The sequence below is a fragment of the Serinus canaria genome, chromosome 5, assembly GCF_022539315.1.
Source record: "Serinus canaria isolate serCan28SL12 chromosome 5, serCan2020, whole genome shotgun sequence".
NCBI classification, from domain to species: Eukaryota; Metazoa; Chordata; class Aves; order Passeriformes; family Fringillidae; genus Serinus; species Serinus canaria.
The window spans coordinates 59822821-59849947 of NC_066319.1; the positions used below are offsets into that span (position 1 = coordinate 59822821).

At 56.3% G+C, this 27127-nt stretch overlaps 2 protein-coding genes across 2 annotated transcripts; both read right to left on the minus strand.

Annotated features, from left to right (window-relative positions):
* Nucleotides 1-6195: 6195 nt before the first annotated feature.
* PTGER2 (prostaglandin E receptor 2) lies at nt 6196-12412 on the minus strand. Its single transcript, XM_050975740.1, has 2 exons — nt 11550-12412; nt 6196-8101 (listed from the first exon to the last, which is right to left on the minus strand). The coding sequence occupies exons 1-2, from the start codon at nt 12393-12395 to the stop codon at nt 7856-7858; spliced, it is 1092 nt and encodes a 363-aa protein (XP_050831697.1). The 5' UTR covers nt 12396-12412; the 3' UTR covers nt 6196-7855.
* Nucleotides 12413-18605: 6193 nt separating this feature from the next.
* On the minus strand, nt 18606-22871 carry PTGDR (prostaglandin D2 receptor). Its single transcript, XM_018907050.3, has 2 exons — nt 21786-22871; nt 18606-19242 (listed from the first exon to the last, which is right to left on the minus strand). Exons 1-2 carry the CDS (start codon nt 22599-22601, stop codon nt 18976-18978), a joined length of 1083 nt encoding a protein of 360 aa, XP_018762595.3. The 5' UTR covers nt 22602-22871; the 3' UTR covers nt 18606-18975.
* Nucleotides 22872-27127: the final 4256 nt, after the last annotated feature.

Consider the following 27127-nt stretch of genomic DNA (forward strand, 5'->3'; position numbering starts at 1 on the left):
TTTTTGGGAGAGGTCACAGGCTCATCCCACGGGGCAGGATGGTGAGAGATCCACCCTGCTCCACGATGCCTCGCAGCTTTTATGGCCCCTATAAAACCCAGATGCTCCATGTGAGTTTGACACTGTTTAGTCTCTTGGTTTGGAAGATTTAGGTCTCTTTGGGAGCAGCAGATGGGCAGCATTTCCCTGCGGATTTGATGGACGTGGGTGTTTGCACATTCCAGGGAAAGCCAGTTAAAAAAAGAGCTGCCTGGCATGGGAAACCCTGGCCATACCCAGGAGTGTCCCCAGCACATTCCCTGCCTCAGGCTGCCAAACAGGGACACCAGGTGCCCCTTCCAGAGCTCTGGAAAAGCCCTCGGGCACCGGGGGAAGTGTGATCCCACCCTCCCTGCCGGGTGCCTGGGGAAGGAGGATATAAATTCCCTCACACCTCATCTGGATGCTCCTCAGGGACAGGACTTTCTCCGGGGGCGGGTGCCCAAGGCAGCGGTGCCTGAGAGCCGCTCCCTCCCCGAGGCACAGCCCCTGTATTTTTAGCTCCACGTCCCAGCCAGGCTTGGAAAACTTTCCCTTCTTTCTGTTTTCAGTCGCTTGTGGATCATCTGGGAGCTCTGGCTGGGTTTTTCCCAGTCCTTCTGGTTGGATGTAGCCCAGTGTGAGGGGGGGCTCTGGGGGGCTCTGCTCCATCCAGGCCTTTGCCTGTGTGTGCATTTTGGATAAAGGGTGGAGCAGGGAAGAGCAGGGATACAGGAGTACAGGGATACAGGGACACAGGGATTCAGGGATACAGGGATAGAAGGATTCAGGGGTACAGGAATTCAGGGATACAGGGATTCAGGGGTACAGGGATACAGGAGTACAGGGATTCTGGAATTCAGGAATTCAGGGATACAGAGATTCAGAAATTCAGGAATTAAGGGATACAGGGATAGAAGGATTCAGGGGTACAGGGATTCAGAGATACAGGGATTCAGGAATTTAGTGATACAGGGATTCAGGAATTTAGTGATACAGGGATTCAGGGATACAAGAATTCAGATATTCAGGAATTCAGGAGTTTGGGGATACAAGTATTCAGGAATTCAGGGATAGAGGGATTCAGGGATTTAGGAGTACAGGGATTCAGGGATTCAGGAATTCAGGGATACAGAGATTTAGGGATTCAGGGGTACAGGGATCCAGGGATCCATGGATTCAGGGGTACAGGGATACAAGGATTCAGGAATACAGGGATTCAGAAATTCAGGAATTCAGGGGTACAGGGATCCAGGGATCCATGGATTCAGGGGTACAGGGATTCAGGAGTACAAGGACACAGGGATACAGGGTCCAGTCCCATCCCAAGATGCTCCAGCTCACCCTCCCGGCACACCCAGCTCCATCTGTGAGGAAAAATGAGCAGCAGGAGGGCTGGAGCTCCATGGAATCATGGAATATTTAGCTTGGAAGAGACCTTAAAGCCCATCTTGTTCCAAGTCCTGCCATGGGCAGGGACACCTTGCACTAAAGCAGGATGTTCACGTTGTTGTTTTGGCGTCAGAGGAAGAGAAAAACAGAGTTCCAGGAGAAAACGTCTGGGCACAGCCCTTCTGAGTGAGGGGGTCACAGCCACAGCTGAAATAAATCTGTTAGGCTTGAGAAATGGAGAGTTTATGGTGATCTGGGGAAATTAATATGAGACCTTCACCCCCCTGCAATGCTGAACCCAAAACCAGAATGAAAATTGTTGTTATTACTCACAGATGGTAAAAAAGCTTGAGAATTCAGGGCTCTGCTGGGAGAGCTGGGAGTGTTCACATGGAGAAGGCACCAGGGAGTCTTTAGAGCCCTGGCAGGGCCCAAAGGGGCTCCAGGAGAGCTGGAGAGGGACTGGGGACAAGGGATGGAGGGACAGGACCCAGGGAATGGCTCCCACTTCCAGAGGGCAGGGATGGATGGGACATTGGGAACTGGGAATTCCTGGCTGGGAGGGTGGTGGGGCTGATGCAGGGATCCCAGCCCGTAGATTTCACTGCAGGATTCCCAAGGAAAACTGATGTGGCACAAGGAATTTATGCCCCACCCAAGTTTGTTCTGGATCTCTCAGGTGTATTTGGTTTCACTTTAGGTAATTCTGCTCAGCCCTGCTGCTTGCAAGGTCTCATAACCCCTCACAATGACAGGGGGAAGCCACAAATGACTCATTTTGGGTCTCAGCGTTGGGCACCAGGCTCTGATTTTCAACCTATGAAATTTGGGATGCCACAAACAATCCCTGGAAAAGGCTGATCCCTCTTTCAGAACGGGATCATTCTGATGTGGGTGACCTGAAGGACTCAGAGGAAAGGTTTCACATGAAGATGTGGGGATGCAGAGGTGCAATACCAGCTGCAATAGCAGAAGGCAGCCGTGGCAAAGCCAAATGTGACATTTTCCTGTGGCATGGGAAGCCCTGGAACCACTGCAGAGCCAGATAGGAAGCCCAGCCATGCCATGTCCCCATAAGTCACTTCCTTGGCTAATTAATTTAATCCAATTTAACATGGATCACACTCTCTGGAGCCCAGGGAGGGTTTCTGTGCCTGGAAAGGCAGCTCTGCTTTGCTTCCAGCATCCCAAAGGTCTGGAGTAGAAATTCCAGAAGTGCTCTGTAGGAATGTGCTGGGCTTGGACACACCATTGCACTCATCCCATCCCATGGATCCCATCCCATCCCATGGAACTCATCCCATCCCATGGATCTCATCCTATCCCATGGATCCCATCCCATCCCAACCCATCCCATGGATCCCATCCCATGGATCCCATCCCATCTCATCCCATCCCATGGATCCCATCCTATCCCATGGATCCCATACCATCCCAACCCATTCCATGGATTCCATCCCATGGATCCCATCCCATCTCATGGATCTCATCCCATCCCATGGATCCCATCCCATCCCATGGATCCCATACCATCCCAACCCATTCCATGGATTCCATCCCATGGATCCCATCCCATCTCATGGATCTCATCCCATCCCATGGATCCCATCCTATCCCATGGATCCCATCCCAACCCATTCCATGGATTCCATCCCATGGATCCCATCGCATCCCATGGATCCCATCCCATCCCATCCCATGGATCCCAACCCATCCCATCCCATGGATCCCATCCCATTCCATTCCATGGATCCCATCCCATCCCTAGCCCACCTTTCCAGGGTGTTCCCAAATGTTGCCCACATTTCCTGATCCCCCTGAATGGGACTGAGGGGCTTTTGTGCCCCCCATAAAACCTCAGCCAGAACAGCCCAAAAATGAGAATTTCCTCCCTGCTGACGGCACAGGAATGCGGGGGAGATGTTCCAAACAAGCCAGGAAAGGAGGGAGCAGGAGGGAAGTGCTTTTCCTTTCTTCTCTACTCTCCCAAAATGCCCTTTTCCCAAAACCATTGTGTGGCACCAGCACCATTTGGGAATGGACAGGGATTATTTCCAAGGGGCTGAAGTGCCAGAACAAAGGGGCTTTCCACTGCCAGAGGTCAGATGGGAGATTGGTGCCCTGGATTGCCAAGCAAGTTGTTTTCTCTTTGCCATCTGTGTGGCAGCTGTCTCCTGTCCATTGGGCAGTTTTCCTTATCTCTCCCACACCCTCTCCTCCCTCAGGCAGACCCCTGCTGATAACAGCCCATGGAATGTCCCTGCATGGCTGATAAGAGCTGCAGCATCCCATGGGAGATGTGAGCCCAGGGGGAGGAGCCAAGCATTCCTACCCGGATAGAATCTGGAGATCCTGGAACACCAGCACGGCTTCTGCACTGGATTTCCCAGAGGAGCAGCAGCTGCCTCTGCCCCTGGACCTTCAGAGGAGACTGCACCCTTCTCCAGGATCCCTGCTCCAGCAGAACCAGCCCTGGCACTGCAGGAGGGCTGAGCCACAATTCCAGTGGCACTGCTGCCAGCCCCTGACCCACAGGGTGCCAGGCTGTGCTCTGGCTCTGCCAGGGTTGGTTTGGGTCACTGCAGTGTTCATTTTATCCTTTTATTTTCTTCCCTAGTAAAGAACTGTTATTCCTGCTCCCATATTTTACCTGAGAGCCCCTTAATTTAAAATTTATAGCAATTGGGAGGGAGGGGGTTTGCATTCTCCATTTCAGGGGAGGCTCCTGCCCTCCTTAGCAGGCACCTGGCTTTCCAAACCCAGACCATTGGGAAGGAATTCTTCCCTGTGAGGGTGGGGGGGCCCTGGCACAGGGTGCCCAGAGGAGCTGTGGCTGCCCCTGGATCCCTGGAAGTGTCCAAGGCCAGGTTGGACAGGGCCTGGAGCCACCTGGGATGGTGGGAGGTGTGGATAGGGGGTGAAATGGGATGGGATTCAAGGTCCCTTCCATCCCAAACCATTCCATGATTTTATGGTAGATTTTGGACAAGATCCCCACTTCCTGCACCCCCCAGGCACTGTGGAAAGTCTCACAATTTTTAGGAAGCCTGAGGGGCAGCAGATGCTCTCTGTTGTCTCCAAGGAATGGCTTCTCCCTCCCTCCTGTCCAGCAGCAGATTCCCAGGTGGAAATGCAGGGTTAAAGACCTGCCTGGAGCTTCCCTGTGCCAGCAGGTTTCCGGTGTGGGAATAAAAAAGTCATTAAGGGCTGGCACAGACAATGAAATGAAACTTTGTCATCGTGGATTTGAGCTGAGCAGACGCTGAGGGAGCTGATGAGAGGAAAATTAATTTGCTTTTTCCGAAGGCTCCTGCGTGACGTTAATAAAAGCAGCATTTTGTGCAGGCTCATGGCTCAGGACGCAGAGATTCACAGTCCTCCCTGTCCTCCCAGAGCTCTGCTGAAGGCTCTTTTCCCCTTTGGAAGCAGAAAAAGGAGGAGTTTTTGGATTCCAGAGCTTGGGTGTAATCCCTGGCCAGCAGCTCAGGATGTGTCCTGGCAATGGGACTCAGGTTTAAGGGGTTCCTCTCCTTGCCATTTCCCTTTTATTTTGGCATTGAATTGGATCCAAATCATTTCCCCGAGCCTGCCTGCCAGGATTGCTGCCCTGATGGTTGGGAGAGTGCCTCTCCTGCAGCAAAAAGCCAATCCCAGGGGATGGATGCTGGGAGGTTCTCTCCCAGCCCTGAATTTCCTGATGAGGAGCCATAAACCTCCCAAAAAAACCCAGCAGCTGCTAATTAGTGGTCAGCAGAGGAGCTGGGGGCTGGCAGGAGTGAATCCTTGGATTCTGGGAGAATCCTGCCTTTGGGCTGTGCCACGCCTCCTGCTGGGCTCTCCTCCCACCCTGTCACATCCCTGCAGGATGCAACCTCCTTGCCATTCCCAACATTTTCCCCTTTTTTTTTTAAATTTTCTTTCTATCTTTTGCACTCCAGGCAGCCATTCCCTCTGGCTTAGAGGAGAATCAGGCAACTGGTCCTGAAATTCCAGCGTGAGCAGCCAGGTCATGACCATCCAGATAAATAAAGCTCAAGGACCCAGGGCTCTTCCTAAAGTTTTTTGGCTCCTTTTCCAGCTGAGCACACCCCTGAGACATGATGGGAGCCCCAAAACTGAGCCCAGAATGTGCTTTTCCTGCTGCTGAGGGGATCATTTGGGAAGGGACAGCTGTGCCCTGCCAGCGCTGGGTGGGACGGTGCCAAGTTTGGGTTCCCAAGGTTGGCACCAGGATTAATGACATTCCATGGGTGTGGGGAGCACCCCAGCTTCCCCTCCTACATCTGGAAACCCTATCCCTAAAATTCCACAGCCCCTCCACAGCCCCCCAGGCACAAGGTGCTGCCAAAAACTCATCTGAGCGAGAGCAGCCCTGCCTGGCATCTGCCCACGGGCATTTGGGAGGCCAGGAGACTTCCTGTGGACATTGGCTGCCTGACAGGAGTGACCTCAATCCTGCCTTTTTTTAGGGTGGGTATTTTTGGGGGTGGTGTTTTGATAACAGGTGGGAGCTTTGCCTGCCTCTCCCTGGCTCTGGGACTGGCAGGTTTTAGGGAAGAGCTCAGACATAGGGAGGGGAATTCTGTAGCTTTAGTAAAAAAATGTCATTCTGCATCTGTAAAATGCATTTTAATGCCAATTTTTAGGAAATTGGAGGCACTCACTTCCCCCTGCCAGCCTCTCTCTCCACTCCTGTGGTTTCATCCCACATCCAACACATTTCCTGCAGGAGCCAGACCTACCCTGAGGAGCATCACAAGCACAAATCCACACATGATTCAGCAGTCTCCTTTGAGAGACATTTATTATTTAAATAATAACTCTTTTTTTTTTCTTTTTTCTTTTACATCACCTCGACTCACAAACCACAGAAAAGCCCCAAATCTCAGCACTTTTGGGCTCCCTGAGCAGAGCTGCAGCTCCCAAATGAGACTCCACACTGGGAATTGCACAAATGCCACTGGCTGTGTTGGATGCTGCTCCAATGGCAGCCACAAGAAAATTCCTAATTGGCAGTGGTGGCCTTGGGATGTGGAGTTGGGTGCTCCTCATCCCAGTGGGAACCATCCTGGAGTCCCAAAGAGCAAGAGGAATCCAAGAAAACAAAACAGTGGTGTTGAAGGATGCTGCCCAACTTCAAAACCTCCTTGGATTTTTGCTTTTATTGAATTTTTGGGGTTTTATTTTAAATAAATATTCGTCCCAATCAAGGACTAACCCAAACCCCAGCAGCAGCACCACCCTGGATGTGGGTGAAGCTCATGGCTGTGACCATTCCCTGGTCAGGCTCTTTATTCCCTTTGTTGGCTCTTCCAAAGGGAATTTCCAAATGGGTGCTGAGGAGGGGCTGCTCTGCTCCATCACAGTGCCAGGGAAGTACCAAAATTTGGCTTTTTTAGTATTTTGGTGCCCCTCAGGGACCCACCAGTGCCTACAATCTCAGGTGTGTGGCACAGACAGACAGACAGACAGACTTGGCCCTGAAAAGGTGCATTTCTTTAGGCAACCAGCCTAAAGAAATGGGGATTTTTTAAGGACACACTGCTCCCTTCCTCTCCTTCCCAATCCTTATGGATCTGGGGACACAGATGGATGTTTGCAGCCACCCAGCCCCATCTCCAGGAGCTGTAGCCCTGCCTGCATCCCAAAACTCCACTGAGACCTTGCTGGGAAGCACAGCAGCAGGAACCTCTGCTTCCCAACACCCCCAAGCCGTGGGGTAACAACAAAACCCCCCAGGCTTCACCCCCAACCCTCCCCAGCAGGGCTGAGCCCTCCTCCAGCCCTAAGGGTGCCAGCAGCACCCAGGGACTCACCAGCCCTTCCAACCTTGACCCGCTGCACTTCTGTCCCTGTGAGAGCCTGCAGTGACTTGCCAGGTGACAGCTGAGCCACCCCCAGCTGGCCCAGGCTACAGCAGCCACTGGATGGCCCCCAAGGCAGAGCTTCACAGAATTCCCAGAATCACTGGGTTGGAAGAGACCTCCAAGGTCACCGAGTCCAACCCAGCCCCAACAGCTCAACTCAACCCTGGCACCCAGTGCCACATCCAGGCTTTGTTAAACACCCCCAGGGATAGGGATTGTACCACCTCCCTGGGCAGAACATTCCAGAACTTTATCACTCTTCCAGTAAAAAACTTTTCCCTGATATCCAACCTGTATTTCCCTTGGTGCAGCTGGAGGCTGTGTGCTCTGGTTCTGTCAGTCCCTGCAGACAGAGCCCAGCCCCAGCTGAGCACAGGCACCTTTCAGGAGCTGCAGAGGGATGGGGACACCCCCGAATCTCCTTTTCTCCAGACTGAGCCCCCCCAGCTCTCACAGGGCTTGTGTTCCCAGCCCCTCTCCATCCTCGCTGCCTCCTCCAGATGCTCTCCAGCACCTCAACATCCTTCCCAAACTGAGGGGCCCAGAACTGCCCGTCAGGAGGCAGGATCCTCCTGGATCTACTGCCCGCAGAGGTGTGGCCGTGCTGGCAGCTTTGTCACAGCAGAGGACACGGCGTGGCTGTCAGGGGCCGTGGGGGTCACCTGGCAGCAGAGCACGGAGCGCATGAGGCGCAGCACGGGCGGCCGCAGGATGGCAAAGACCCAGGGATCCACGATGGAGTTGATGGACAGGAAGCGCAGGGCCAGCAGGTCCCACTCGTGGTCGCCCTCTGCCTCGCTGAGCTTGTTCACGTAGGCACGGATCTGTCAAATCAGGGGTGGAAAGGAGGTGAAAAACTGCCTCGTTTCGCCCTCCCCTGCTGTTCTGCCAGGCTGGGGTCAGGCAAGGCCCATCCACAGAATTGACAGAATCACAGAGTGACAATTCACAGAATGACAGAATTGACAGAATTGACAGAATTGACCGAGTGACTGAATTGACAGAATTGACAGAATCACAGAATTCACAGAATCACAGAATGACAATTCACAGAATGACAGAATGACAGAATTCACAGAGTGACAGAATTGACAGAATGACAGAATGACGGAATTCACGGAATTCACAGAATCACAGAATTCATAGAATGACAATTCACAGAATGAACGAATTGACAGAATTCACAGAATGACAGAATTGACAGAACCACAGAATTAACAGAATGACAGAATTCACAGAATTCACAGAATCACAGAAATCACAGAATTCACAGAGTGACAGAATTAACAGAATTAACAGAATTCACAGAATCACAGACTGACAGAATTGACAGAATTCACAGAGTGACAGAACGACAGAATTGACAGAATCACAGAATTAACAGAATGACAGAATTCACAGAATTCACAGAGTGACAGAACTCACAGAATTCACAGAATGACAGAATTCACAGAGTGACAGAATGACAGAATTCACAGAATTCATAGAATCACAGAATTCCCAGAATCACTGGGTTGGAAGACACCTTCAAGATCATCGAGTCCAACCCAGCCCCAACAGCTCAACTCAACCCTGGCACCCAGTGCCACATCCAGGCTTTGTTAAACACACCCAGGGATGGGGACTCCACCACCTCCCTGGGCAGCCATTCCAGAACTTCATCACTCTTTCTGTAAAAAACTTTTTCCTAGTATCCAACCTAAATTTCCCTTGGCACAGCTTCAGACTGTGTCCTCTGCTTTTGTCAGCTGCTGCTGGGAGGAGGTGCATCCAACTTGGTCTGGAACCCTTCCAGCCACAGCTTCTCTGGACAACCTGTAGCAGGGCCTCTCCACCCTCACAGCAAGGAATTTTTTCCTGATATCCCATCTAAACCTCCTCTCTGTCAGTTTGACCATTTCTCCCTGGTCCTGTCACTCCAGGCCTTTGTAAAGAGTCTCTCTCCATCTTCCCTATATCTCCTTTCAAGTACTGGAAGGTCATAATTAGGTGACCCCAAATCCTCCTCTTTTCCAGGGTGCACAATCCCAATTCTCCCAGCAGAGCTGCTCCATCCCTTCAATCAACTTGGTGCCTCCTCTGGACTCACTCCAGCAGTTCCAGGTCTTTGCTGTGCTGGAATGTCCCCAGAGCTGGGCACAGCACTGCAGCGGGGTCTCACAATCACCTCCCTCAACCAGGGAGAAACCACAGGGAGAAATAATTCCGAGTTTGAGCTCCCAAGATCTGCCCCCCCAGGCAGCTCTTTTGGGGCGATTTGGGCTGTCACAGCAAATCTGCAGACTCTGTGGGTTTAAATGAACTTTAAATGCAAGCCAGCCCCGTGCTGTGCTTCGTTCAGAGCCGCAGTTAGACCGGGGCTGCCGGAGGAAGTGGCGTCTCTCACCTTGAGACCACACGGCAGCCAGAACCGTGGGACACGGAGAGGATGAGCGCTGCCGGACCCCGCCGGTCCTTCCTGCGACTGCCGACTCATCCCAGCCCGTGGGGCTTCCTGGAAGGGTGACTCAGCACTCCTTACTCACTCGGGTCACCCGCCACCCCCTCGCTCCGGGCTGGGGACACGCAGGGATAGGGCTGGGCGGCAGGAGCATCCCTGCCCTGCCTGGCATCCGCCGGGTACCACCCCGGCGCTGGCCGCACGCAGCATTTCCAGGCTCTGGTGTGTTTTGGGGAGGAATTGGTGGCCCGAGGGGTTTGTGTGCCTGGGCTCCTCCTGGGAGGAGCTGTGGGCAGCCGGGGACAGGAGAGAAAGTGTCACCCCAAGGAAGGAGCTGGGTTTGAGCCGCTGCCAAAGCACAGCCCCACAAGGGAGCGGGGCGGTGGGAAAAGGGAAGCTGGCTCTGGATAAGGCCATATCTGCCACCACAGGGCCCATGGGATCCCAGCCAGGGCTGCTTTCCCAGCCCCTCTGCCCCCAGCACACTCACAGGGCCCTGCCCACGTGCCTCCACCAAGGGGTTCCGCTCCTACTGACCGCAGCAGCCAGCCCAGGGCTTTTTTGGGACACAGGAAGAGCTGTCCATCATCTGTGGGTTCATGGTCAGGAGCTGGAGTCTCTCAGGGCATTGAGGCTCCTGGGATGCTCACGAGCATCTAGACATTATTCCTTTGTTATAAAAGCCTGGCTCGGCTGTATCCTGTGGTTGTTTCCTTTTCCCTTAGGAAAAGCAAGGGAGGATGAAGGGAAGGTAGAGTCTATGTGTAAAATTAGCACTGGCTGTGCTCCCAGCCTTGGTGGGGTCACTTCTTCAGGGACCCACTGACCTCCTGCCCTGGGGGGCTCCCACACCCGGGCTCTGGAGCCATCGATGCTCCTGGTGGAAAAGAACTTGGATGGATGAAAAGTGGCCTTGGGAGGGGAGACCCCAGACAGGCAGGGCACTCGCTCTCTCCACTTCTTCACTTGCCTGTTTTGATCCTGGATTTCTGCTGGAAGCCTTGTGCATGGATGGGGCATGGGATGTGGGGATGTCCCTTGGGATGACACGTGCTGTGGCTGCTGTGCCAGATCTCTGTTCCCAGAAATCTCCCATCTCTGTGCCAGCGCCTCCGTGCTGCTGCAGAGGAGCAGAAACCTCTGTCTGACAGCGAGGTGGGTGCAGCCTCCCACATCTCCAGCTCCCTCCTCAGAAATCTGGGATAACTCATCCTGCCCAGCATGGATGTCCACTGCCTCCAGCCCAGGGCAGCTCCTTCACCCCCTCTTTAGAAGTGTAACTGGTTGTTTTACCACTCCTCACACCTCCACCGTGAGTTCCTGGATCCTGGGAATGTCAGTGATGATGTGTGATCCAGGAGACCCTGCCTGAGCCACACGGCCTGGCCTTGGAGCCTCTGTGGGGTTGGAGGGCACCTCTGCTCCTGCCACATCATTCTCCTGTCAGACCATCCTCCTGCCACTCCATTCTCCTGCCACTCCATCCTCCTGCCACCACCCCATTCTCCTGTCAGACCATCCTCCTGCTACTCCATCCTCCTGCCACTCCATGCTCCTGCCACATCATTCTCCTGTCAGACTATCCCCCTGCCACTCCATGCTCCTGCCCCCCCGTGATCCCGACACCCCATCCTCCTCCTGGCCCTGGGGACACAGGGAGTGATCCCCTCACTCCACAGCGATGTGCACATTGCCAGGCTCGTGGCTGAGCTGGGCTCTCCCCACCTTTAACCCCAACCCTCGAGGTCTGGCCAGCAGAGTTGGGGGCTGCTTTACAAAGGCCAGGAGAGAAATGCGAGCGCTGGGGAGAGGGGACAACCAGCGACACTCACCGTGAAGGGCAGGGAGCAGATGACAAAGGTGATGGTCATGATGGAGAGCAGCAGGAGGTGGTCGATCTCCTCGGCCATGGAGAACATGCGCCGGCCGCAGCCGCCGGCCCCGCGGGGCTGCTCGGGGGCGGCCACCCTGCGGCTCCTCTGCCCGCGGCGGTGCATGCGGGCCAGGTTGGCGATGACACTCAGGTTGCACAGCAGCACGGCGAGGATGAGGAAGAGGAGCAGCGTGGCGTAGAGCACCGAGAAGGCGACGTTCAGCCCCGCCACCTCCCCGTCGCTGCGGCGCGGCTCCAGGTGCATCTGGATGAAGCACCAGGTGCCGGGGCAGTACTGCACGTAGCGCCCGAAGCCCAGCAGCGGCAGCGAGCAGAAGGCGGCCGAGAAGGTGTAGATGGCCGGCAGGGCCACCAGGCCCGTGCGGGGGCTCAGGAAGCGCTCGTAGAAGTACGGCCGCCCCAGGGCCAGGCAGCGCTCCAGCGCCATGGTGAAGAGGATGAGCATGGTGGCGAGGCCGAAGAAGCTCATGGCGAAGCCGAAGTAGAGGCAGATGTGCCCTCCGCGGACCAGGCTGGTCAGGGTGAGGTTGCGGTGGTAGGAAGCCAGCACCAAGGGACTGACGGAGCAGGTGCCCAGCAGGTCGGTGACCACCAGGGCCAGCACCAGGACGTGGAACAGCGCGGGCGGGCGCTGCCGGGCTCCGCGGCGGCCGCGCAGGAGCAGCCCCAGCGCCAGGAGGTTGCCCAGGAGCCCGGCCGAGAACATGAGGGCGCTGACCAGCGGGCGAGCCCCGGCCGGCAGCGCTGTCCGGTCGCTCCCGTACGCCCGGCCCGTCCCGTTCATCCCGCGCCGCTGCCGCCGCACGCCCGACTGCGCTGCCGCCCCCGGCACCGGCACCGGCACCGCCCGCCCCGACGGCACCGCCCCGCCCGCCGCCCCCGGCACCGCCCCGGGCCCCCGGCACCGCCCCGGGCCCCCCCGGGCCCGCGCTCGCAGGGATGGACCGGGCGGAGGCGGGGAACGCGCACGGACCGACCCTGGCCGGACCGAGAGTCCCGGTACCGGTCTGGGAGCCCCGGACACGGCCAGTCCCGGTGCGGGTCTGAGAGTCCCGGTACCGTTCTGAGAGCCCCGGACACGGCCAGTCCCGGTGCGGGTCTGAGAGTCCCGGTACCGTTCTGAGAGCCTCGGACACGGCCAGTCCCGGTGCGGGTCTGAGAGTCCCGGTACCGTTCTGAGAGCCTCGGACACGGCCAGTCCCGGTGCGGGTCTGAGAGTCCCGGTACCGGTCTGAGAGACCCGGACGCGGTCAGTCCCGGTGCGGTCCGAGAGCCCCAGCGCCGAGCCGGGAGTGCTGGGGCAGCCCTGGGATCGCTGGGACAGTCCCCGGTGTGACCCAGCCCCGGCTCCGGCACGCCCAGCCCCGCTGCCCGACCGGGAGCGTCTCTTATGACCGGCCCCGGTGTCGGTCCGGGAGCCCCGGTGCGGCTTCGAGAGTCTCTCCCATGGCCAGCTCCGGTGCTGGTCCAAGAGCCCGGTGTCGGTCCAGAAGCCCGGTGTCGGTCCAGGAGCACGGTGCGGTTTCGAGAGCCCCGGGGCACGGCCAGTCCCGGTGCCAGACCGGGAGCAGCTCTCACGGCCGATCCCGGCCCTGCTCCAGCAGTCCCGGTGTGTCTCCTGGAATGGCATGGAGTCCCGCTCTCTCCCGGTGCTAATCCAGGAATCCCAGCGCCCTCCAGCAGCCCCTCGGTGGTCAGAGACTCCCGGGGGTGCCCTGTGCCAGCTCCAGTCTGGCCTGAGAGCCCCAAGGCACAGCCGGTCCCGGTGCTCCAGAACCCCTGAGCCCCCTGAGCCCAGCTGAGCCCAGGCTGTGCAGGGTCATTCCCATTGCTCCAGAGGAACCCAGGGAGAACTCCCTGCCCCGTGGCTGGCACCAGGCCATGTCCCCATTGTCCCCTCTCCTACATGCCATCAGAGGTCCCCAGAGGGGTGCAGCCTGTCTGGACATGACCTTAAAGCCCATCCAGTCCCACCCTCTGCCATGGGCACCTTCCACTATCCCAGGCTGCTCCCAGCTCATCCAACCTGGAACACACCCAGGGCTGGGAAATCCACATGCTCCATCCCCATGGCCTCAGATGCCTCCTCCATCCTTCAGGACCCCAGCCCTCACCCAAGCTGCCTTTATTTCAGCAGTTGGTGAAATAAAGGTAACTTCCGGAATAAAAAATCGTTTCCCTCCCATGGCCCTGGGGCTGTCCCAACAATTTAATTTTTTAATTTACTCCCTGCACCTCAGTGAAACCCTGCAGCAGGGACACAGCAGGTTGCAGCCACACCGGTGGCTTTGGCTGTTATTTTAAAAACCACGCTTTTGTAACAGGAACTTCGCAAAGGAAACACGGGGCACAACAAACCCCAGGGCCGGGGGAGCTGCGGTTTGTGACAGCACCTCCAGCTCTGAGGGGCCACTCCCAGGCCTGGCTTTGCTTTCCCCTCTCACTCAGCTCTAAGGACTCTTCAGAGTGCTGGGGAGGACGAGCTGAGGGTGAGCAAAGCCACAGCCCCAGCTCTGTTCCCACGGTCAGACCAATGGGTGGGATGGAGGGGATGATGTTTTAGCCATCCCAGACCACCTCACTACAGGTGAGCCAAGAAAACACATCCCAGGAGATTTTTCAAGCCTGCTTCCAGTCCTGATCCAGCAGAGCACCCAAGCACAGGGACACATCTGTTGATGTCCCCTCTGTTTGATCCCAGAGGGCTGGGTGGCACCCTGGCATGTTCAGCCCTCCCTTGTGCCTCCCACAAACTCAGCTGAGGCTGAATCCTGCCCTGATCCATCCAGGCAGCTGCAGAATGCCCATCCAGAGCCCTTTTCCAAGCAGCAGGCACCCTGTAGGGTGCTCCAAGGGTTTTCCCAGCCTCCCACTCCTTTCTGGCATTCCGTGTCACAGCTCAGGAAGGGGTTTTGGCTTCTTCTGGAGCTCATTTTCCTGGCAGACTAATGGAGCCTTAAATACCCTTCTGGGGCTTCAGGCTTCTCCACTGACAGTTGTCTCTGATGGGATTTTTCTGCAATAATAGGAAAATTGCTGGGCTTTTGTTTTTTTTTTCATTCCCCCTTGTGTGCTGGAAACCAGGAACAGGCTGCTTGGTACAATCTGTCCTGCCTTGGGAAGTGTTTGTTTTCTTCCCCTTGCTTCCATGTTTAGCTCGTGTCCTGCCTCTAGTGAAGGCCATATCAAATCCTAGAATTATTTAAGTTGGAAAAGTCCTCTAAGACATTGAGCCCTACCATTCCCCCAGCTCTACCAAGTCCACCACTGACCCATGTCCCCAAGTGCCACATCCTCACAGTTTTTAAATCCCTCCAGGGATGGGAACTGCCCTGGGCAGAGAAGTTTTCTCCAATATCCAATCCAAACCTCTCCTGGTACAACCTGTGGCTGTCTCTCCTTATCCTGTCCCTGTTCCCTGGGAGCACAGCCCGACCCCCCCGACTGTCCCCTCCTGGCAGGAGCTGGGCAGAGCCACAAGGTCCCCCCTGAGCCTCCTTTGCTCCAGGCTGAGCCCCTTCCCAGCTCCCTCAGCTGCTCCTGATGCTTCAGACCCTTCCCCAGCTCCATTCCTTTCCCTGGTCACGCTCCAGCCCCTCACACATCCTCTCAAGGTTTGTTGGCATTGTTTTCCCTAAAATAAGATTTCCAGGCTTGGCCCAGTTGGAGAAAACTCTCTGAGCTTGTAGGAAAGTTCATGAACTTCATAGAGAGGGCTCAGCCTCTGGAGTTTGCTGCCTGTGGCTGGGGAGGGTGCTGGGATCCTGCTCCATCCCTGGTGGATTTTAAAGGGTGGCTCTGGCACCAGGGACATGGAGGAGTCCAGCCCTCCTGCTTATGGTGAGTGGATTTCACCCTTTTGAACCAAACCTGTTTATGGTGAGTGGATTTCACCCTTTTGAACCAAACCTGTTTATGGTGAGTGGATTTCACCCTTTTGAACCAAACCTGTTTATGGTGAGTGGATTTCACCCTTTTGAACCAAACCTGTTTATGGTGAGTGGATTTCACCCTTTTGAACCAAACCTGTTTATGGTGAGTGGATTCCACCCCTTTTGAACCAAACCTGTTTATGGTGAGTGGATTCCACCCCTTTTGAACCAAACCCCCATCCTGACTGGTGTTCAACAAATCCACACAGCACTTCTCTTCCAAACCTCCCCAGCCCTTATCTCGTGCTCCAGAGCTTCCAGCAGCCTCACTTCCCATCCTGGCCAAGCAGGGCTGAGCACTGGGCCAGGTTTTGGTGCCTTGTCTCCTTATCCTGTACCAGGACCTGGGTGCATGGGTTAAAAACCAGAGGAAGCCACTGCTGGGCTGGCTGGGGCTGCTGGCAGCCCTGGCACTGCTGCCTGCCCAGGCACGCGCCTCCCTGCTTGCAGAACAGCTGAAAAATGCAGGAGGCAATAAAAGAAAAAAAAAAACAAACATGGGCTCTCTGCAAGAGCGAAACAATTTGTCGGGAAATGAGCTTGAGCAAAGTTGTGCTTGGATTTCGTGAGCTGAGAAAAAACCCAAACCCAACACTCTGAGAGTGATTTATGTCCAGGAAAGGAGTGGGATGCAGGGAGAGGTGATGCTGGTGGGACAGAGCATCTGGCAGTGCTGGAGGGTGACAGGGACATAACAGAGCTCCCCCGAAGAGCATCGCTGGTGTGGAGCTGCAGCCCCGAGCTGAGCAGCGACTCTTTATCGTCTCTTTATCGCCTCCATTAAGCGCCAGGTCCGGCCCTTGGGGAACGGCTGGGCTGGCACGGAGGGGTCCCCAGGGGAATGACTGAGCACTGCAGGAGCCTGGGGGGAGGATGCGATCAGGGAGGGCTCCACAGCAGCTCTCCCCTCCTCAGCTGCAGCTCCCTGAGCTTTTTTCCTATTTAGCAACATTTACAACCAAGCCGCGCGTTGTCGCGATTTTTCATTTCAGTTCTTATTTCATTTATATTCCCCTTTTATTTTGATCTTTCCCAGACTGAGTAAGGAGGGTATCTAAGCTTCCACATAACTCCTGAAGCCCCAAACTGTACGTGTTTTAGGAAAAAAAAAATCACTGAAAGAATAATAAAGCACTGGAATGCTCTTCCCAGGGAGGTGGTGGAATCACCATCTCTGGATGTGTTTTAAGAAGCCTGGCCATGGCACTGGGTGCTATGGTCTGGTTGAGGTGTCAGGGCACAGGTTGGGCTCGATGATCTTAGAGGTCTCTTCCAGCCTCATTGTTCTGTGATTCTGTGATTGATTCTGTGATTCTGTGTTGAGGCACTGAAAAACGGGGTGCCCAAGGGACCAGCCTGGGGTGGAGGACACCCGTGGGCTCCTGGCTCCTCCTTGCTGGGGACGTGCTGCCATCTCTGGCGAGGACGGGGACACGGCAGCCCCAGGAACAGCCGGCAGTGAGGATTTATCCTCCTGGAAGCTGCAGCGCCGAGCCCAAACCTCTCTGGCTGCAGCCGCCGCTTGGCTCGCCCGGAGGCAGCAGCGCCTGGCTGGAGACTCCAAGTCTGTTCCCAGAGCAGGCAGGACACCAGGAAGGGCAGGATCGCGATTAAAAGTGCTGCTCCAGCCAGGGGAGCGTGTCAAGGTCACTGGGAAATGTGTAGTCCCAGCCAGGGAGCAGGGATGCTGCAGGGATGGCAGGGTCACTTGTGGCTCCATGGTTTATTTCCTGAGATGATAAAATCATGGATGGGTCAGTGATGAGGTGTTTGCATGGTCTCAGGGCTCAGGGGAGTCTATTTTTACACCTTAATAAAGAACAATGATTTGGTTTGTGTTGGTTTAATTACTGATTTCCATGGATGACGTCATGGGCCAGGGACTTTTCCTGGGCCAAGGCCTCTCCAGGGATGAATCCTCACAGGCACCAGGGGCAGATGATGCCCTGCACACCCAGAATGCCCTCAGCTTGGAAATCTTATCCCACCCCAGTGACCATTCCATGATCCTACATCAAACACTCCCAGCCTGGCTGTGCCTGCTCCGTCTGTCCCGAGTGGAGCACAGATGTTTGGGGGGGGAGATCCCAGTTTAGGGGGACAACAACAAAGTTTTGCAGGGCTGTTATCTCATCTGGCTGCAGTGGAACAGATCCCAGGAAAGCCACGGAGCAGGCTGGGTGCTGTTGACTCTGCAGCCCCACGTGAGCCATCTCCAAGTCAATACCATGGCAGTAACATGAAACCAATCCATGAACCAACCCTCGTTTCCTTTCTCCTCGGAAAACCCCGAGGAGAGGCACTGAGCTGGCAGCTCACAGGAGCCCCCAAAACATCCCCAAATACAGCTCTGCCCTTTTCTGAAGTTGGGAGCAACAGCCAGAGCCAACCCCATCAGGTCACCTCCAAAAAGCTCCAAGATATTGCTCCTTCAAAAGCAGAATCTGTTTGACACCAAGAGTAAACATCACATGAGAGCAGGCAGGAACACAGCTACACCTTGCAAGGCTTAGCTAAACAGAGGAGAGAAATACCCTCTGTCTCCTCCAAGGGCACTAAACAATTGGTCATCGTAATTTTTTTGGCCTAAATGGTCACTTAAGGCAAAAATTAGATCCAGTTAATACCTGTGGTTGAGAGGAAATGGATCTTCCATTAAAAGGATTGCCCTCTTGCACGCTGGCACCGAGAGCTTTGCACACAGAGCTTGGGCTCTGTGTTCTCTCAATTACTGCTCTCATTAAGGCTCAGGACAGTCGTAAATACTGAATTTAAATAATTACAGCAGAACAGGTACAGCTGAGGAGCACAAATGCAACAGCAGTGCTGGGAGTTCTCCAGAGAGAGATAAGGGTGGACAAACCACAGCCCTGCCTTGGGAATAGGGAAGACCCAGGGCAGGGGTGGAGGGTGTGCCAGGGAGGGATTCCAGCTGCAGCCAGCTCCTCCTCACACCAGGAACTGCTGCTCGAATTTCTGAGTCCCTCCTGCCCCTCACCCAGTCTGGGACACCCCAAACCCATTCCTTGGCACGGAGTGGGATCACGCACAGGCCAAGGCGATGAAACACTGAACCACTTTTATTCCTGGGGGACACAGCCACACTTCCCCTCCCTGTGCGTCCCCACTGCCCTGAACCACACTCCAAAGCCCCTCTGCCTTCCTGGAGCCGGGCTCTCCCCAAAGCCTCCACAAAACGCTGCTGCTCGGAATATTCCCGGATCTCAGGAGATCCCAGATCCTCTCCGGGGCAAAACGCAGCCTGGGGAGGGCACAGAAACCCTTCACGGCGTCCCTCGCAGCGAGCTGGACGCTGTCCCAGCCCTGCCACCGCCCTGTGGCGCCTCGGGATGCTCCAGGGCAGGGCTGCGGGGCCGAAGGCTCGCTCCTCATCCTCGCCAGCAGCCGCCGGCTTCTGCAGCAGCGCGGCGCTCAAGGGATGCCGAGCGGCGGCGGAGCTGTCCTGCGGCAGCCCGGGGGACAGAACTGGCTGTCACCAGCAGGGCTGGAGCCCTTCAGAGAGGCTCTGCGGGAGCCCAGGCGGCGGCAGACGCGGCGCACGAAGGAGCGGAAGACGGAGGTGCGGAAGATGATGAAGACCCAGGGGTCCACGATGGAGTTGACGGAGAGGAAGCGCAGCGCGCTCAGGTCGGCGTTCTCATTGAAATCGGCAGCAAAAGCTCCCATGTAGGCTCGGATCTGGCAAAAAAAAAAAAACCCAGGAAATGGGAGAAAGTCAGGGAAGGAAATAGAGGGGAGTTAAGGGAGGTCTTGGTATGGTGGGGGGAAAAATATTCACAGGGCAGCAAAAGCTGTAACCCCATGGATGGCATCAGGGTGTGCTGTGGGTTGTGGATCCAGCTGGGAGTGGGGCTGGTTGTGGCTCAGGGATAGCACATCCTATCAGGACAAGGATGTTAGAGGTGGAAATGTGGTCCCAGTGACCAGGACTTCTTCATGGATGAAGGAATCATCCAACCTTGGCAGGTGCTGCTCTGTCCCCAAGGCTGGGGCACCCCACTTGTGCTGATCCCCCTGCCATGGAGATTGGATCTATCCATTGGATAACTCAGCAGGGATCCATCCTGGGCTGGTCACAAAACCAGTTTGAGCCCAGCTGTGCCAGGGCTGTGGGTGGCTGACACCTCATGGTGTGGTTCCAGAAGTGACAGGAAGAGGATGTGGAAATTGTCACCCATGCACAGCTCCCACCCTGATTTTGGGGTGGCCCCGCCTGTGGCCCCAGCTCTGCCTGCAGAGGGTGATGGAAAGGTGGAACTGCAGGGTCTGACCCATGGAAAGGTGGAACTGCAGGGTCTGACCCAGGAGTGGGGGACAAAGGGGGCAGAGAGGGCTCCCTCCTGCCAGGGGGCTCCCATCCCTGGGGAAGAAGTGAGAGGATTTCAGGGGGATCACAGGGAGCTGGATCTGCCCAGAAGCTTTGGGACACGGGGGTGGGGATGGGGGTTACTGAGGGGGTGATGAGGGTGGGAATGGGGGGTTTTGAAGGGTTGATAAGGGTGGGAATGGGGGGCAATTGAGGGGTCTGATAGGGGTGGGGATGGAGGGATTGAAGGGTCTGACAGAATGGGAATGGGGGGCTTTGAAGGGTCTGATAGGGGTGGGGATGGGGGGTAATTGAGGGGTCTGATGCAAGGAACTGACACCCCCCTCCCAAACCTTAAACCCCTCAGGGGCACCCTCAGAGGAACAGAGGGGTGGTGATGGCGTGGGGGTGGGTGTAATTCCAATGGAGTTAAAGCAGCAAATTTACCCCTGGGATGGGGAGGGGACACTCAGCTGGGACTGGAATAATTACCTGAGCCCTCCAACGCCTCTGGGACAGAGTGATGATGATGGGGGGGGTTGTTTTTGGGGGTTAAAACAATGAGCTGACCCCTCATGTGGTGGGATGTGGTGCTGGGATTGGGTATTCCAGGGAGGGGCAATGGAATGGCCCTGCCTGGGACAGAGGTGGGGAGGGGGGCAAATATTCCAAGGAAATTTGAGCAATAAATCAACCCCCAGGACAGGGTGATGGGGTTGTTGTGGTTATTCCAGGAGGATTAAACAATGAATTAATTCCCCCATCCCAGGATGGGTGTTGGACATTATTCCATGGGGGTTAAAGCAACACCCAGATCCCTGGCATAGGGTGGGGGACACTCAGAGGGGGGACAAAGTAATTATCTGACCCCTCCCACCAGAACCTCTGGCACAGGGTGGTGGTGCTGGGGGGGGTTATTCCATGAGGGTTATAGGATAACCTTTAATTAAAATATATTTATTTATTTATTATTATATAAATTTATTTAACTTAATTAATTTAAATAAATTGAGGACTGGGGATGTGGTGCTTGTGTCGAGGGTGGACAACATCCCAGAATGGGATAGTGGAGCCAGGGGGGATTTATTCCAAGGGGATTAAAGTCATAACCTGATCCTTGGAGAGGATCCTAGAGAGTGGCAGGGGTGGGTTACCCACAAGGGACTAAAGCAATGATCTCCTGGCATCTCCAGGAGTGGGGGGTGGTTCCAGAGTTTATTCCAAGGGACCTAAACAACGCCTGACCCCTGGGAGTGGGGGGTGGTGGTGGGGGGGGGGTTATTCCAAGGAGTTTTAGGCAATAACCCGGTCCCTGTGGGCAGAGTGGGGATTTAGAAGGGGGATTTAGAAGGAGGATTTAGAAGGAGCCAAAGCCTTGTCCCCCAGGAGCTGGTGGTGGTGTCAGGGTTTATCCCAAAATCAGAGCTCTGACCTCTCCAGGACTGAGTGGTGCTGGTGGGGGGAATATTCCAGGGTGCTTTAACAACACCCTGAGCCCCATGGACAGGGTCAGGGACCATTCCAAGGGGGGCAAATCATCAATCCAATCTCCCTGTGAGGAGATGGTGCTGAGAAAGGATATTTTTCCAAATGGATTAATGCACCAACCAACCCCTGAGGCGTGGGGTGATGAAAATTTGAGGGGGGCCAAAGCAGCCACCCACACTCCCAGGGACAGGGGCTGGTGGGGGGAAAATTCCAGGGTGCCTGACCCCCATGGACAGGGTGGGGGGCTATTCCAATGGGGCCAAATCACCAATCCAACCCCCCTGCTAGAGCAAGGTGCTGAGGACAGGATATTTCCCAAGGGATTTCACGCACTGACCGACCCCCTGCGAGGCACCAAAGCAGCCCCCCCACCCTCCCAGGGGCAGGGCGATTTTCCCGGAGCCGGGGGGGCGCTGGGATTACTCACGATGAGCGGCAGGGAGCAGACGGTGAAGAGGACGGTCATGAGCCCCAGCAGGACGAGGTGGTCGAGCTCCTCCATGCGCGGGGCTGCGGCGGGGGGGGTCCCGCGGCGGGGCTGCCTGCGGGCCATGCCGTACAGGTGCCGCATGCTGCTCACGTTGCACGCCACGATGGCCAGCACCAGCAAGCCCATCAGGCTGGCGTAGAGCACGGGGAAGCCCAGCTGGCCCGGACCACCGCCGGCCATGCGGATGAAGCACCAAGTGCCCGGGCAGTACTGCATGGGCTCCCCAAAACCCAGCAGGGGCAGCGCGCAGAACAGCGCGCACAGCCCCGCGGCCGCCGGCCCCAGCGCGGCGCCCAGGCGGCGGGTCAGGTGCCGCCGGTAGAAGTAGGGGTGGCCCAGGGAAAGCCAGCACTCCAGAGCCATGGCCAGCAGCAGCAGCGTGGGGGCCAGCCCGAAGAAAGCCATGAGGAAGGCGAAGAGCTGGCAGAGCACCCCCGGCTGCTCCTCGCCGCGGCCGCCCGGCCCCAGCTCGCTGAGGCTGCGGTTGTAGGCGTAGGCTGCCAGCACCATGGGGCTGATCAGGCACTTGCCCAGCAGGTCGGTGACCGCCAGCGCCGTGACCAGCACGTAGAAGGCCGAGACCCGCGGCGGGCGGCCCCCGGGCGAGCGGGAGCGCCGGCGGTGCTGGCCCAGCAGCAGCAGAGCCAGGACGTTCCCCAAAAGGCCGGCGGCGAACAGCACCGAGCTGGGCACGGCCGACTGGCCGCTCTCGATGTGGCGGCTGCTGCGGCAGCGGTAACCCTCGGCTTCCATGGGATGCCCCGCTCCGGGATGCGCGGCGAGGGATGCCCCGCTCCGCCTCGGGACGGCCCGCGCGGCGCTTGGCTGCGGTGGATATCCCCACGAACCGGGATGGGATTGAACCCCGCACAGCACCGGGGGAATGGGATGGATGCGATGGGATGGATGGATGGATGTCCCGCAGCGGGATGCGGTGGGATGGATGGATCGTACCGGGATGCGATGGGATGGTTGGATCGCACCGCGCCGCGGCTGCCGCTGGCGACTGTCCCCTCGCCGCGGAGAGAGGGAGGCGGGAGGAGGAGGAGGAGGAGGAGGAGGAGGTGCGGTGCAACCGGGCACGGCCCCTGGTACAGCCCCTTCTCGCCGCCCGGCCCGCCCCGGCCGTCGGAGCTCGGCTGCGGGGCGGGGGGGACTGCGCTGCTCCCCCGGGAGAAGCGAGGCTCCGGCAAGAGGGAGGGGAAGGGGCCGGGGGTGAGTGCCGGGGGTCAGGGTGAGGGACTCTGGGATCAGACACTGGAGGGGAGGGAGCTGGAGCTGAGCCCCTCGGGGTGGGGGGTGCCGGAGAGGGGACAGGGCGGAGCCCCGGGAGGGTTACGGGTGGGGGAGCTGGGTCCGAGCACGGTGGGGGAGTTACGGAGAGGGGGGACCGAGCCCCTGGAGGGGTGTCAGGGACCAGGGCTGGGGCTGAGCCCCCGGGGTGACAGGGAAAGGTGCTGGGGCTGATTCCCTGGGGGTGTCGCGGCACAGAAGCCAAAGCAGTGCACAGTGTCCCTGCCCGCAGCTGGAGGAACGGCATGATCTTTGAGATCCCTTCCAACCCAAACAATTCTGGGATTCTAGGGTATGAGCAGGTGCCACATCTGCCTGCAGCCCATCCCGCAGGTGTGCCGTGTGCCGCTGACACCCAGCCCCTGGCAGTGCTCCTCTGTCCCAGCAGCAAACTCCGGGAGGAGCCCCCGGAGCTCCTTCCAGGAAAAGCAACTCCGACGGCAGCACCACGGCTGCAAAAAACACACACAGCGGCTTGCAGGATGCATGTGATGATGAATAAGCATGAAACCGTGCCTGTCTGCTTTCAGAGCTCTCTTTGCTGCTCTGGATGAGTGTACACGAAGCACAGGGAAATATCAAGATGACAGCAGGAGTGGGAAAGGAGGTTTGTGGGGCCAAACACCAGCATGGCAGATTTTAGTGGTGGGCTGTCATTCTTGTAACTGGTGATTCCTCCAGCAGTGAGGGCACGGACTGTTTGTGGCAGTGCAAGGGAAAGTCCCAGGTCCGGAAGAAATCAAGATAAAACTCGTGGTAGCTCAGCTCTCACCCAGGTCGGTGTTGAAGTGCTGCCCTCATTAGGGCTGAGCGTGAACCCAGAGGCTGCTTCCTGCCTGGGGCCCCGGGGGAGAGGAAATTCAGGCTGCCCTGGGAAGCAATCCGAATGGTATCCTCCAAAATAGCTCCTGGAAAACACCCAGTGCCTTGAGCTGACCCTGCACTCTGGTCACTGTGGGAGTCCCAGCAGCAGGGAGTGGGGGAAAGAAGATGTGGTGGGATCAGGTTTTCCCCAGGCTGGAGATTGGGAAGGAGAGCCCAGCACCTCTGGAGAGGTGATTTAGTGGGAGCGCAGTGTCTGTCCTGATCCCTGGAGCAACTGGTGCCATTCCTGCTGTGATGATGCAAATACCAGGGGGGAGAGCAGCTGTGGCTGCCCCTGGATCCTGGAAGTGCCCCAGGCCAGGCTGGACAGGGCTTGGAGCACCCTGGGATGGTGGAGGATGTCCCTGGCATGGAAGGGGGTTGGAACTGGGTGGGCTTTGAGATCCCTTCCAACCCAAACCGTTCTGGGTTCTGTGACCATCCCAGGGATGGGATCAGCTGCCAGATGAGCCATGACCCTGCACACTCCCACATCTGCTCTGATGGGGAAGAGACTGCAGTTCTGGGCTGCTCCCCCAGCACGGGAAAGTCCCTTCACAGCCACCAGAAGGCCAAGGTCAGTGGCAATTCAACTCTTGGCAAGAGGAGGAGGAAGAACTGAGACAAAACCCATCCCCTTCTGGAGGTGGGTGCTGCCCTGGATTGCACCAGCTGTGGCTGGAAACCCCGAAAGATCAGGGGGTGCTGCTGCTCCTGACCCTGCACTGCTGCATGGGGATGGAGAAGGGACTTTTTGGGACCATCAGGGTGGCTCTGATGCTCTGGGAGCAGGCACAGGAGGTACCACCAGTGCAGGTGTGGCTGGGGGTGTCAGAGCAGGTGGGCAGGGGATGATTTCACCTGCTCTGGATTCCTTCCCCTGCTGCTGAGGATGGCCAGGCACAGTGCCTGCTGGAACCCTGCATGCTGAGAGGTTTAGATTTTCTCTGTTCAAAGGCACAAACCCTCAAGAGAACACTGCATTTGACCTGAGGCCCTGGAGAAGCTTCCAAAATGGAATGCAGAACTGGGATTGTGGGTGTGGGGTTTGAATAGAAGTGTGTAATGTCACAGGGTGGGAATCTCAGAGTTTAAGGGTTTAGAATGTAATAATATAAAGCAAGATGGAGGTTTTAAGGAGGCTGATCCTTCTTCTGGCTCTCTTGAGGGTCTGTGCCTTTAAACACAGAAAATTCTCAGTGTGCAGGGCTCCAACAAGTGCCCGTCCTTCCCTGTGGAGAGGGATGGATCCCTCAAGCCAGGCTCGGGCTGGGGAAGGTGTCCAGCCAGGAATGTAACCACAGACTCATCTCCGCTGGGAGAGAGCCGGGCGTGGGCAGCCGGGTTCCATCAAATCCCCATTTAGCTCTTTTCGGGTTCATTTGCATAATTTGCGGCTATTAGAGGAGGGGAAAATTATTTGGAGAAAGTCTCATCACCACGGGTGACGAATCTCCCCCGTTCGTTCGTCACTCTTCCGACGTGACCCTCTTCTGGCTGGTCACATTCCTGGAGGAGAGGAGGGGGAAAAAAAAAACGGAATAAAAACAACCCAAAACGGAAGAAAAAGCAGCCACAAAACCCAGAGACAAATGAGGAGCTGGAAAAACTTGAAGCATCCGCAAGGAATTTTAGTTGTTTGGGGTTTTTTTTTTTTTTGATTTTTTTTTTTCTCCAAAACTTTTGTTGACTCCTTCCAGCTTTTCCTTGCCAGAATTTGGTGAGGAGCTCCTGCCCTGCTGCTGTGCCGAGTTTTTTCCAAGCCTGGCTTTTCCCAAAGAGCCGCTGCCGCCCGGAGGAGCCGTGCCCGCCTGTTCTTTGTCAGGAGCACGGGATTTTCTTCCCGCAGCTCAGCGCTCCTTTGGGAAGTGTTTATCCCGGTGTTTGAAAAACCTCACTTAGAGCCCGAGGAGGGTTTTGGAGGGCCGGGAATTGAGGCTTTGGCAGCTCCTGCTGGATATTCCCAGCCTGGGAAAAGCCTCTTTCTTGCCTGGGAGCTTTGGGTCACCCCCGCCTGGAGCTTCCAGCCCCATCCCAGCCTCGCTCCCCTTCCCGAGGACCCTCCCCGGGCTCCTTCCCCCAGACTGAACAGGATTTCAGCCTTTCCCTCTTTCCAGGCGGCGGGATTTGGGATTTGGGGATTTGGGATTTTGGGATTTGGGGATTCACAGCTCCCTGGTGGGGGCCGGAGGCGCTGCCGCTGCCAAAAGGATGCGCTGGGAGCTCGGGGTGGCACCCAGGGATGGGGGCACAGGGATGGGGAACCCTCACCCTGGGGACACCCCAGGGTTTTCCATCCCTTAGAACAGTGAGGTTTTGGGTTTTTTTTGTTTGTTTGGGGTTTTTTGTTTGCTTGGTTTTTTGTTTCTTTGGGCTTTTTTGAGTTTTTTGGGTTTGGTCTTTTTTTTTGTTGGTCTTTTGTTGGGGTTTTTTTTTGTTTTGTTTTGGTTTTTTTTTTTTGAGGATTTTTTTGTTTGTTTGTTTTGGTTTTATTTTGGGTGGATTTTTTTTGGTTTTTTCTGGTTTCTTTTGGTTTTGGTTTTGGAGTTTCTTTGTTTGGGGTTTTTTTGTTCTTTCTCTTTCTTTTGGTTTTGTTTTGGGGTTTCTTTGTTTGTTTAGGGTTTTTTATTCTTTTTCTTCTTTGTTCTAGTTTTCTTGTTTGTTTGTTTGTTTCTTTTGTTTGGTTGGTTTTGGGGCTTTTATAGTTTTGTTTTTTGTTTTTTTTTTTTTTGTTTGGTTTGGGTTTTTTTTTCTGGGAACATGCACCGAGCATCTTATACACGCCCAAAGCCCCCGATTTAATTTGATAAACGCAGCCAGCGCTGCTCCCCACGTCCCGCCATCCTGCCTGCGACAGTGTCGCCAGCAGAGGGGACTTTTGCTGCGCGGTCCCTCCTCTTGGGGAAGGCACCAGCCCCGCTCTGAGTCACCCGCCGCAGCCCCGCCGATTGCTTCCAGCTGCGGGCTGGGCCCGGGGGGGAATAAAAACCCTGGGAAATTGGGAATTGTGCCCTGGGAGGGCTCCAGGGGCTGCCGGCATCGCATCCCACCCCTGCGAGGGCAGGAAGAGGAGGGGAGGGAGAGCAGAAAGCGGCGCGGAGGGAGGGCTGGGCAGGAGGGGA